This window comes from Hyperolius riggenbachi, chromosome 8 (genome assembly GCF_040937935.1).
Source record: "Hyperolius riggenbachi isolate aHypRig1 chromosome 8, aHypRig1.pri, whole genome shotgun sequence".
NCBI lineage: Eukaryota > Metazoa > Chordata > Amphibia > Anura > Hyperoliidae > Hyperolius > Hyperolius riggenbachi.
In genome coordinates, this window is record NC_090653.1 from 121736734 (window position 1) to 121750318 (window position 13585).

General features: G+C 40.0%; 1 protein-coding gene across 4 annotated transcripts in view; it reads left to right on the forward strand.

Moving 5' to 3' along the window:
- The window catches only part of AFF2 (ALF transcription elongation factor 2), a 724912-nt gene that overhangs the window by 566100 nt on the left and 145227 nt on the right, over positions 1-13585 (forward strand). For all 4 annotated transcript variants that reach the window (XR_011023576.1, XM_068251015.1, XM_068251016.1 and 1 more), the window contains one exon: positions 3724-3764. Coding sequence is in view for 3 of the 4 variants with exons in the window: in XM_068251015.1 (XP_068107116.1) it covers positions 3724-3764 (41 nt within the window). In the remaining variant the exon portion in view is untranslated. The remainder of the gene's footprint in view (positions 1-3723; positions 3765-13585) is intronic.

Sequence of the window (13585 nt, forward strand, 5' to 3'; positions counted from 1 at the left end):
TTGTGCCACACGAGCCTTGTAAGATTTAAATGGATAAGGTGTAGTTATATTTATTTTATTTTATTTATTTGTTGTATTTATAAAGCGCCAACATATTACGCAGCGCTGTGAGGATACTATAATATAGTGCAGGCCTTATTATCTAAGTTATGATGAAAAGAATGCATTGGATGTGAATGTTTAGGAGCCATTGAAACAAAAACAGATGTTGAAACAAACTCTAGTGTCAGCACTGCAGTCTGTCCATTTTAATGTCATGCAAACTGAAGCAAATATTTTGCTGAGCAGCGCTCATGTGTGGATTAGTGTTATAAGAGTCAGCACTGCATGGTATATATAGCTTTCTGCTAAACTATACTAACCTTAAAGGAATACTGTAGGGGGGTTGGGCGAAAAGGAGTTGAACTTACCCGGGCTTCTAATGTTCACCCCGCAGATATCCTGTGCCCATGCAGCCACTCACCGATGCTCCGGCCCCGCCTCCGGTTCACTTCTGGAATTTCAGATTTTAAAGTCTGAAAGCCACTGCACCTGCGTTGCCGTGTGCTCGCTCCCGCTGATGTCACCAGGAGCATACTGCACAGCCACAGACCATACTGGACCTGCGCAGTACATTCCTGGTGACATCAGCAGGTGCAAGGACATGGCAACGCAGGCGCAGTGGTTTTCAGACTTTAAAGTCTGAAGCCCCGGTTAAGTTCAACTCCTTTTCCCCTGACCCCCCTACAGTATTCCTTTAATGGTTGGTACACACGATGCAATTCTCCGCCAGATTGATGGTCAAATCTATTTCTGACAGGTCCGATCTGATTTCCAATCATTTTTCTGAACAATTATATATGTGTATATGTATAGAAAAAAATCAATAATAAAATAATCTGAAATTAGATCTAACCTGACGGAAATAATTGAATTGACCGTCAATCTGATGGAAAATTGCATTGTGTGTACCAGGCATAAGACCCCCAACTATAGTATCTAGCAACTGGTAAAGAGCTGATAGAGACCCTGCAAGTGGGATACTGTAGTCACCTGCCCTCTATGCCCATCAACAGTGGGAGATATTGCCTGCTAGGGATGTGTCAACCCATTTCACCTCATAAAGCATGTGCCTATTGCTAATGGGGCCAGGGACTGAACATCTCTTCTGATTGGGTTCTAAGTAATGAAAGGGCAAGGGTTTATAGTGTCATAGTGTTACACACTCATGTACTGTGACTATTGAATGCAGGGATATTTCAGAAGACCCATTACTAATTTTCCTTATGTGTAGAAGCGGGCCAGTAACACAGGAGTTACAATGTTATTGTCCTGCTAGTATTGGTCCTGTTCATATTCCTGTTACAAGTCTCCAGGGGTTCTCTCTGGGTCCTCCATCCTAATGCACAACTTGTGGTAATAGTTATTTTATGTTGCTTGAGGTATCTTGTTGTGCTGCTTGTAGCTGGCCTATCAGAACCAAATAATATGTAATAAATCAATGAATACACAACATATGTTAATAGACAGTAGATTCACACTACAATCCACACCAAGAAAATACATTATTTTTATTAATCTGATCAGAATGGGTAGAACATTTTTGTCCATTAGTGGTCCCAAATGATAATTTCCAATACTTCATATGAAGAACCGTTTGTAAACGATTGTTCAGCAAATTGTGTGGCCACCTGTACACCACATCCATACAGTTAGTTGACGTGTGACATCACAGATCAATCAGTCAATATCTTAAGTTTCAGGAGGTCCGCATAGCTTCTTCAGAGCTGGCTTATGAGAAAAACGTGGCTTCATTCTCTCTACATTCTGTCTCCATATTGTTTTTTTTTTTACAAAATCCTTTGAGAATATAAATGACTTCCTTTGTTTTGCAAAAAATCTCAAGTAAATTAGCTTCTGATTTGAAAAAAACTGGATGATTAACAACCGATTATACCTCATATAATTCATTCATACCGCTCATAGTCTTAAATTTCTCACATCTGGTAAAACATCCTCATTCAAATATGTGAGTTGCACACCTGCAGATGGCACATTATAGATGGGGTACAATAATAATAATGGTGGAGTCAAGGTACCCAAACTATCTTCTTGTTCTATGTTGGGCATTCATAAAGTATTAAAGTAAACTAGTGAGGAGGAAAGGGTTAAGATGTGGTTATTTACATCAGTAGTGGGTTTACATCAGTAGTGGGAAGCTTTTGGATGCTACATAGAGTTCTCAGAGCCATCTGTTGCTGCTCAGAACTGTCTTCTTCTGGGGGCTGTGCTCCTGTCCTTGTATGAACTTATCCATACTGGGCATCTATGAATAAGCTTTGCTCATGTACAGTAGAATGAAGGGCTCATGCATACACAGATCTTACTCGCACATGCCCAGTACAGATAAACTTGTACATAGTGGGAACATGACCACAAGAAGTATGTTCCAAAAGCTCTTGTTCAATATGTCCACTCATGGACTGTCTTACACAATAGTTTATACCTCGTGCTGTCGGGAGGAATCACTCTAACCTGGATAGGGTGGGGAGTTATATGTACTAAATGGGTATAGAGGTGCCCAGGGGTAGATACAACGGAGGTAAAAACACTTAAAATGTACATGAAAAAGGTGGCTTACGTCAATAACGACAGACTCATAGGACAAAAAAAGTTTCATTTAGCACAGGCAAAGAGTTTTGGGGGTCTAAGCCTTCTTCCTCAGGACAGTAAATGATCCAAAGGCTAAATTAGCCAAAAGCATTTAAAGAGAGCCTGAAGCCATATTAAAAATGGCTTTTTAGCTTATACTCAGCAGGGGGTATGAGCTGCAGCCCTGCCTCACACTCTTCTATCAGTGGCAGATCTCCGCCTCTCCCCCGCCCCTCTGTCTGCCTTCACTGAGAGGGGCGGGGGAGAGGCGGAGATCCGCCGCTGACAGATGCCTGTGAGGCAGTGCTGCAGCTTATAGCCCTGCCTCACACGGAAGCGCACAGGGGCAGCAAAATCCACGACCAAGGAAGTTGTGGATTTTGCAGGGGGGATTTGGTGGGTAAAGACCCCTTGTTTTAGCAGGGGCAAACATGCCCCTGCTGAATATAAGCTAAAAAGCCATTTTTAGTATGGCTTCAGACTCTCTTTAAGCGCACTCAATGCTTTTGACTTCAGCACTTTAACTGGCCTGTGGATGTGGGCTTAGACCCAAAAACACTTTTTTGTCCTGGGAGACAGTCGTTATTGAGGTAAACCACCTCTTCTGTTTACATTTGAAGTGTTTTAACTCAGTTTTATCTACCCCTGGGCGCCTCTTTACCCCTTTTGAGCACCAGAAACAAGCATGCAGCTAATCTATTATGTCAGAAACACCTGATCTGCTGCATGCTTGACTAAAATTATTAGAGGCAGAGGATCAGCAGGACAGTCAGGCAACTGGTATTGCTTAAAAGGAACTAAATATGGCAGCATCCATAATACAATCACTTCAGTTGTCCTTTAATTTAAATGTCACTTTAGTTACACTTTGAAGGCAGTGCATTGGTGCAATAGACAAGGAAGCAGCAATTTTCAAAAGTCGTTCAGCAGTTCCATATTCTTTTCATTTACATTTTTCATTTAAGACACTGGGGCCAGTGGAAAAAATGTTTCCTATCTGAATATTGCCAGTTTTTCTAACCTTTCATTTCTTTAGCTAAAAATGTTTTAAATATATTGGTTAACACTGTCTATGTTTGTTGCTATTTGTAGGCTAATGAAAAGTCAAAGCAGCTGAGAAGTGTTCCAGTCAAGTAAGTCGTCATTATTTTGCATTTGTGTGTACCTAGGCAGGAGCTAATATGAATGAATTATAGATTTGTTAGCCAGTCAGCTGTGAAGTTTCCAGACTTACAAATAGCAGAAACATCTAAGAAGTAGGTTTTTTGTTAGTCACCTTTTTAGTTTCGGCTTCCTTAAGAAATGCCTTTTTTTCAGAAATAATTTCAACAAATCCTCCTACTATCAGAAGGTTTGTGTTTTTTTTCCATATTGTATGTCTCCCTACACAAAAGTCAGTCATATCTTGGCAACTATGTTTACTGGGCAGTTGGTAAAGTTGTTTCACTGTTTTTCCTGGATGTCTGGTTCAACTGATAGATGACAAAGACTACCTGCAGCAATAAAATGACAGCTGATCAATGATTTAAGATGAGGGTAAGCGGCATTTCTGGAACTAGTTGAGGAGGAGTTTTCTGCTAATTGGTTCCTCCGGTGATTCCACAATCCTTCACAAATATACTAGCATGTACACATGGGTACTCAAGTCAAAACCGACACCACTGAGAATTTATCATAAACTTTTCATGCATTGAACCCAATGATTATTTGAACTTTAAGACACTGATAGTAGAAAGATTATAACAACATACTTTCCTAGGTGTCTTGTTATCTCTCTTTCTCTGATGCTTTGGGTCTCTAAAAAAGGTAAACTCTTTTGACTTCAGCTTGACGTCAGTGCCTAAATGTTTTTTTCCTTATCGTGACTATTGAAGGCAAAACAGGAGTATGGCATCCAAGGTATTTGCTTTTTTTTTTTTTTAAGGAAATAATATGACAACCTCTGTATTTAACTTACAAGATTTTTTTTGAATGTTATTATAACTTAAAATAAATGTTCTTTAAATTTCAGTGCAGCTACCTTTGGCTGCTTGGTAAGGCCTCAGCTGTTTGAGCCACACACACGGACACAGGCCACTGTAGCCTCATGACCTAGTTCGGTAGGCACCTCTCCTTTCTGATTGTCCTATACAATACTTAACGTTTAGATGCAGTGCAATAGTAGTAGGATATTTCAAAATGATTTAGAGACTTACAAATATACTTTCAGATATAACACAGCACTAGCCAAACTTGTGTTATGTTTCTGAAGATCTTTCCATAAACAATTTTGATTTGTCTGCCAAAAAGTTGTACATTTCTAAAATGTGCATCTGAGAGCGCCAGTATCACAGCAGTGTCTCTGAATCGAAGACATACAAGCACTGTACACGTGTTAAATAAAAAAAATAAGATGTAAAAACAGACAAGCAATGAGATTTATGGAGAGCAACCAAAACAATCAATACACTGGAGACCCCTTGCTGTAGTGAGTATTGTGTTACTAATAATACAATGTTTATTTGATTAATAAACAGTCAGCTTGACATGAGATGACCACCATCCCAGGTTGGTGGTGCAGTAAGACATGTATGAGTTGATATGCCATTTATTTCCTACCCTTTATGGTGCAATTTCCAGTAGTAAAAGCAGTGCAGTGCTCGCAAGCCACACACTGTGTAAATACGTATCAAGTATGTTTAAGCAGCTGTTAATCAACACATCATTAGCAGCATATGGATAGAAATGCTAAGTCAATATTAACATTGCCACAGCTGCATACTGGCAGTGTCCGCAAGAGACGGACACATATTTAGGTTAACCCTGGATTAAATAGTGCATTTTTGTATTTTATACCTTTGGAAATAGCATGTACAGATTGCAGGTTAGGCAGCACATCACACCCTACTGTATTAAATCAGTCCCCATATTAACATGTGTGAAAGTGTAAATCTGTAAATGGAAATGTATTTGGCAAAGAGCCACACTGTAATATGTTGAGTTGAATTTAAGTGTTGCTAACAGCTGCTTCAAATGAGAAGAAGCCAAAGATGTCATTGACATTTCTGTACATAAGATCTGCCGATTTCTTTACATCTAGTTTAACTTTCAAAGTAATTATGCCATTTAACTTTTAAACACTTAATACATTCAAATATAAACACAATTTATTTTACCGCAAGAATGGTATATCAAACTTTGGTTTATATTGAGACCACTGACCCCGACTGGCAGAGTACGCAGCAGTGCATGCAGGTGCCACCACAGCAGTGGTTCCCAGCTCTGCTGCCACTAGTCCTACCAGCACATGAAAAAATGAGCATGCTGGAAGGAAACTGATAAATTGGGAAACCACATGACATATGTGTGTATAATAGCAAAAATGATGCTGGTGCCAGGGGGCAATGTGCAGAAACAGCACTACAGTAGGGAGGTATTGACATAGACTAACAATAAGGCATTATTAGACTTAACCACCACATCCTCAGTGGTTACTGCAGGGACCTTCAGATCTTGAACCATTAGGGCAATGAACGTATCTAGCTGATGTTCGTTACTTTATGCACAGAAGAACACACAAAGGTGTTCCCAGAGGTAATGTAGATGGGGAAAAGTTACATAAAAGGCATGTGAGTGTCTAGGTGAAGACCGACTTAACGACCATTTTGCATATTAAATGCTTGCTCAATGGTCCCTGTGAGTAAGTTTGTAATCCTCAACTCATCAGGACACCAAGATGGTCTTTTTAGGCCTCTTTATGAAGGATGGATAAACTGTGCGCTTGTTAGGCAGTTCAGCATCCCATATGCCATCTACGTGTGCCGTTCAGCTGCAATTTAAAGGGAACCCGAGGAAAGATACTTATGTAGGTTGACATGCAGTATGTATTTCCTTTCAAACAATACTAGTTGCCTGGCTTTCCTACTGATTTACTACCTCTAATACTTTTAGCCATAGACCCTGAACGAGCTTGCAGATCAGATTGGATACAAGACAGACTAAAAAAACACAGGGACACCAGGAGCCCAATCCAGTGTAGTATGATTTGCATCAGATGAAAGATGTAGATGCAGATGAAATGATACTCACAAGTGTGGGTTACTTAATCAGGCAACCACTTAAAGGGAACCTAAACTGAGAAGGATATGGATTTTTCCTTTTAAAATAAATACCAGTTGCCTGATTCTCCTGCTGATCCTGTGTATCTAATACAAGCATGCAGATCAAGTGCTCTGACTGAAGTCAGACTGGATTAGCTGCATGCTTCTTTCAGGTGTGTGATTCAGCCACTACTGAAGCTAAATAGATCAGCAGGACTGCCAGGCAACTAGTATTGTTTAAAAGGAAACACCCATATCCCTTTCAGTTTAGGTTCCCCTTAAGCCAGCATAAGGAGAAGTACCATCACCCACTCGGCCTTTGGTCCTTTAAATAGTTAGTGGTTGCAGCTCCAAAAAAAGAGAACCTTATGAATGCAACGTAAAATTTCAAAAAATTAAAGATTATTCACTGCCTAATTATCCCATCTTTTTATGGTGTATGTGTACATCTTATGATGTAGTAAAGAGTGCCTACATAAGCACGTGACGTTTTTGAAGATATTTTTTAACCTCCTTAGCGGGATGCCCGACACTGTGTCGGGCATGCCGCTCTGTGGCCCCAGGAGCCCCCCATAATTGTGCCAAATGAGTGTAAACCCTTTAGCTATCACTAGGCTAGCTAGTAAATGTGTTGGGCACCCCCGGATCCCTCGTGATCCCCCCGAACCCTCCGTTTATACATTACAACCCCTGGATCCAGCGATCGCGCAGCCTCCCTGCACAGCTCCGGTCTCTCTATGTGGAAGATCGGGTTTGCACATGAAGTCATGACATCGGCGACGTCATGTGCGATCCTCCCCATAGTGAAGACCGGAGCTGTCCGGGGAGGCTGCGCCGATCACTGGATCCAGGCTGGGTAATGTATAAACGGGGGAGCGGTGGGGATCGGGGGGTGCCCAACACATTTACCAGCTAGCCTAGTGCTAGCTAAAGGGTTTACATTCATTTGGCACAATTATTTTAAAATCCAGACAAAAACAATCAAAACCTCCTGAGCAGCGTAAAGCTCAGGAGGTTAATACATTGAAATATGTATTAAATATATTGTGATATATAGTGAATTATGATGAGGTCTGGAAAAATATAAACTGATGTGTGGCCCAGCATGATTAAATATATTCATCACATGAATTGGAACTTACATGTGTGTGCCATTATGTCATAATATGGCTCTAAAAAAAAACTAAAGAAAAGTAACTTTTCTATCTCTTGATGTTTACATTACGTGTTATGGCTATTGGTTCCCCTTAGCAAACCTGACAGTGATATTTCTGCACCTGTGGCCCAAACACTTGAAGCGGCCATTAGGGATCATGCTTCCTGTTGGGTTTTTCATTTGTTTTCTATTATGGAGAATGGCATGGGTGGAATGAGAGAGTCCCATAGAGAAATACTTCTAGGAAATGTCTCCATTGGTGTTCCCAAGACATATAAGAAGCCAGTGGGTGATACAGCGCACTACTTTCTACACATAATAAATATCAGTTCTGGGTGGATTGGCTAAATTGAGTCTTGATTGAAAAATACATCAAATGTGAAGAAATTCACAAGAGATAGTGTACATACAAAAACAGCAAAAAATAATATAACTTAACTACATACGTATAGCATTTTTGTAGCATGATAATAATTCTATGTTTTTTCCTAATACACACCCTCAAGGTTTATTTATAAAGGCAGGTACAAAGATAACTGGACTAAAAGTAAAGCAGTTGCTTAGAACAGCCAATGAAGTTTCAGTTGATAAAATCAGTTCCAAGTACATTTTTTATATGAAATTAATTAAACATTATTTAAAAATATTAGTGCAGTAAAAAAAAAATTGATAAAGGGTGTTGCAGTTTTTGCAAAATAAAAATAAAAATACGGCATATGCCTTAGTATAAATGACTTTTTGGCCAATTAAATTGCCTCTTATATCATTATTATTATTATTATTTAGAATTTATGTAGCACAGACATCCATTGCATTGCATTACAGGTTATGTATAGTCTTGTCACTACCCGTCCCTCAGGGGAGCTCACATCTACTTACCATAGCCATATGCCCATTGTCTAGGGCTAATTTTAGGGGAACCATTTAACGTATCCATATGCTTTTGGGGTGTGAGAGGAAACTGGAGTGCATGGAAGAAACACACAGATATGGGGTGAACATACAAACACTGCTAATATTTTTGGACAATGCAGCATGTGCAGCAGTGCACTACTCCCCTTATCCTCACCAGTCCTGTAGTGGCACCTCTCTCTTTATTACTTTAGCTATTTTTAACACCGTTTTATCTGTCATTGGGCCCCTCTTCCACCCTTTGCGCTTTTCAGCCTTCTTCGGAGGAGTGTACTCTAGTACCCGGTGACTCCGCCACTGATAGGTCCTTTGTTGTTTTGCCAAGAGTGCGACCAGATCCAGTTCCAGCTGGTTACCCAAGTGGAGTCGGGTTTATAAATCCTCCACCTGCCGTCAGTGGTTAGTTGCCCCCCTGTGCAACCTCCCGTTGGTCCCTTTTCCACTAGCAATCACAATTGCTAAACGCTAGTGATTGCATAAGTCACACTTTTTTTACGCGATTGCAATTTTGCATATGCAATGCATTACATTGCAAAATCGCTGTAAAAATCAATACAAGGCGCATTTGCACTTTTGTAAAAATGTAATTGAAATTTTGCAAACCCTTGCGATTTGAAAATCGCTAACGTTTTGCAATTTTGCGATTCAGCATCGCAAACTCTCATAGTGGAAAAGAGCCCTGAGCGAGTACCACAACTTTTTTGGTAGATTTGACATTGGACTTGAGACGTACTGCACCATTTGGGCTCCCGTTGTTTCTTGGTTCTTTTTTAGGGTGTCAATTTTTATGTGTAATTTGTTTGAAATAATGTTCTCTGAAGTGCACATAAAAAACTTAACTAGAGCTTTTGATGAAACAAATACTTTTGGTCCAGTTTTGTTTGCATTGTTCTTAATGAATTAGCTCTACCTATGCATTTTCCCTTTTCCTATAGTTATTATGAGAAATGTAGTACACTGAAATTATAAACAAAGCTGGGAAAAAAGTAAAAGTAGACTTGTCATCTGTAGCAGCCCCAGATCTTTTTCTCAGTTCAGCAGACTGCACTATAAAACAGTGACGGCTAAAAATGATTGCTGCTGGCAATGTTTCCACTGTGTCAATAAGCAGAATAGGCAATTTTCAAGTTGTATGTGATATGCAAATGCCCTAGAGTGATTGGTGGGTGTATTTTCTGAAGGTTCTGTGGCATCTGTTAACTCTACTGCTCTGTAATGGATAACTATTAACTAACTGCCTGTTATAACTTAAATTATTGTGATTCTCCAAATCCCCCTGTGCCACCCCAGCCTGGCCTATAACAAGCCAAATTACTATGTTTCTGTCTGCTCTAGACAAATTTTTATTCTTCACTATAATCTAAAAGTGACGGATTGCATAGCTGTACATGGGAAGAAAGAAACAATCATTTGCTTAGGCTTATTAAATACATATTATGTACCTCCACTCTTAATTACTTGGAACTGTTAATGTCACTGTACAGCCAATTAACAATCTTTTTTTCATTCCTGGTAATCGAAGTGTCGTTCATTTGAAGTACGATATTAGACTTCCTTGAATATTATATGTGTGGGTGCATAAAGCTTCATTCTAAGAACTGGCAAGGTAGTTAAACATAGATAGTGAAATAGGTGAAGACAGCTAAGCTCTGGCTTGTGTTGGGGTTCAAGAGATCACATGTGCCTTCTAGAGAGGAAACCTAAAACACTGAGACACCAGGAATCCTATACAGTGAAGTATGTCAGATAAATGGGACAATCGTGGTCCAAAAAGATAAAAATCCAGGTTGCAACAATGGCAACCATGGTGCGGGGCCTGTGGAGGAACTAAGTCTCCACACAGAATACAGGTGATCATAGGATCCAGGTGGTAGCTCTCCAGAAAAAAAAAAAGGATTCAGTAGTCACTAAAAACTACTTACCATTGACATTATTCCCCATAGGGGTAAGGACATAAAGGGAGTGGGAGGGGCTATAATGTCTAAAAGCAGTTTAAAAGGAGAAGGTTTTTTTTTCTCCTTTTGAACTGCTTTTAGACCTTTTACTATACTTGGGGCACTTCCTGCCACCCCCTTTAAACTTTAGTATGCATACATGGGGCTACTTCTAGACAAGTAGACACAATACTACTAATGCAGCACTTCTTGTCATCCACGTACAATACTGTTCTAATTGGTGTGTAACACAGTGCTGATGTGAAGACAAACCTTGTCTTTTGAAAGGCTATTCTTCCACTAATATTATTTCACCCTGATAGTAGATTGTGATAATAATTCTTAACTACTTTAGGACCGAGCTGATTGAAATCTATGCCCTGTTTTGGTGGTTACCTGGCTGGCAGGGTGTAGATTTCAATCAGCCGCTCCTGCGCGTATCCGATGTTTCCGTCACTCCTGCCGATCTTGCAGCTTAGTCCCTGCCGTCTCTCGCCGCAGCTCACTGGCTCTGCCTGTCTCTATATCGGCAGAGCCCTGAGAGCTGGCCAGGAGCTGATTTCATTGTCTTTCAATGTCAGCAACTCCCATTGGCTTACATTGAAAGACAGGGTCAGGAGCCAATGAAAGCGGCTCCTGACCGGCTCACAGGAACTCTGCCGTCATAGAGACCCAGGTTCCTGACATGCAGCAGTGACGTCGATTGCGGCGGGTATGTGAGGCGATTTGTCGTAATCCGTCGGGTTTCCGCTGTTTCTGTACCAGAGGTCTCTGGTCCTTAAGGGGGCAGAGACAGCTGGTACTTAAGTGGTTAAGAAAGCCATACAATATGCAATAGCTACTTCATCTAGCAAAGCTTGTTGTATTTGCCGTCTTAAAGAGAATCTGTATTGTTAAAATCGCACAAAAGTAAACATACCAGTGCGTTAGGGGACATCTCCTATTACCCTCTGTCACAATTTTGCCGCTCCTCGCCGCATTAAAAGTGCTTAAAAACAGTTTTAAAAAGTTTGTTTATAAACAAACAAAATGGCCACCAAAACAGGAAGTAGGTTGATGTACAGTATGTCCACACATAGAAAATACATCCATACACAAGCAGGCTGTATACACCCTTCCTTTTGAATCTCAAGAGATCGTTTGTGTGTTTCTTTTCCCCTGCAGCTATCTTCCACTGAAGTGTCAGGCTGTTTCTTCCTGCAGAGTGCAGACAGCTTTGCCTGTATGTAATTCCTCAGTATGTGAAAGCCCAGCCAGCTCAGAGGAGGATTTATCCCGCTTGTAAAAGATAATAGAGCAGAGAGAAGCTACTCTAATCTAAATAACACACAGCAGTGTGCAGAGAGGGGCCTGGAGGGGGAGATGCATCACAGAACCACAACACTGAAGAACTTGTCAGCCTTCCAGACACAGGCTGACAAGTCTGACAAGAGAGAGATAAGTTGATTTATTACAGAGATGGTGATAGTAGAACGTGCTGCAGTAAGCCAGAACACATTAGAATAGCTTTTGGAACTTGTAGGATGATAAAAAACAGGATGCAATTTTTGTTACGGAGTCTCTTTAAAACAGAAGGAAATCTGCAATTATTCAGCTATAAGTGAACATTTGTGGTTACCCACTATGCACCACTACTGAATATGCAAATTATCCCTTTTCGCCCTTGATAAGCCAAGCAAGCATCCAGAACCGCTGGTGTATAGCAAACCTATAGCTTAAAATTTTACACAGCCATATCAAACCCACATGTAGACAGCCTGTTTCGGACTTTTGGTCCTCATCAGTACATGGCAGGGATTGATAAGGCTGTATGAGATAGGGCTTGGACCAGTACAACAGAGTAACCAAGCAGCACAGGCTGACCCAAACTACTATAGCTGTGTAAAATTTAAAGCTATAGGCTTGCTATACACCAGCGGTTCTGGATGCTTGCTTGGCTTACCAAGGGCAAAAAGGGGTCATTTGCATATTCAGTAGTAGTGCATTGAGGGTAATAACACATATTCACTTATAGCTGAATTATTGCAGATTTCCTTCTGTTTTAAGAAGGCAAATGCACCAAGCTTTGCTTTTTTTTAAAAGGAGGGCTTTTTGGTCCCTTTTATCCCCCTATACATTCCTAGTAGTTTGGATCACCCTGAGCTGCTGGTTTACTCTGTCATCTAGCAAATAAATGCTCATCACCTGCTCAGAAATCTTTTAAGAAGTAATGATTGATTTACTACTATACATTACTAAATTTCAGTAGTCTAACGACCACCTGCACCGATATCTTTCTACCACTCAATGCAGTACTAAGTTATGCAGTTGTCAATCCCCGCCCACTGCTCTGCACAGTTGATAAAAATTGCTACCTTTCTCAAGTACTATTATAGTTTATCAGTATAATATAATTATTGAAAAATTGACCAAAAAAATTGATCAGCTGGGGATTTACTGTTTGATAACTTTAATATTTGAATCAAATGTCTAATTAAAAAAAATGTGTAGTGTATGGCCTGCATTAGATTACTACTATTTTTAAGAAGATGAAGAATTTAGAAATAAGATATAGTACTTGTGTATCCTTAGCTGTGAAATCCCTTTATATCCCCGTCCGCATTTTGAATCAGTGTTCAACCTGTGGGTAACTATAAAGGAGCTATTTTTTTTTCAGAGATAAGCATTCAATGAACCAGTGAGACATATTGTATTTATCTCCCTCTAATCTCTTCAAAGTAAATCTAGACATAATATTGACATATTTTCAACTTAAGCCATTAAAGAGCAAAATGGCAGGAGAAAAGGGAAAAATTAGCTGAAGAAAATAGCACTTTTACAAGGTTAATTTTGCAGAGTACGATGTTTCCTGGTATTGAATTACCAGTCTATTC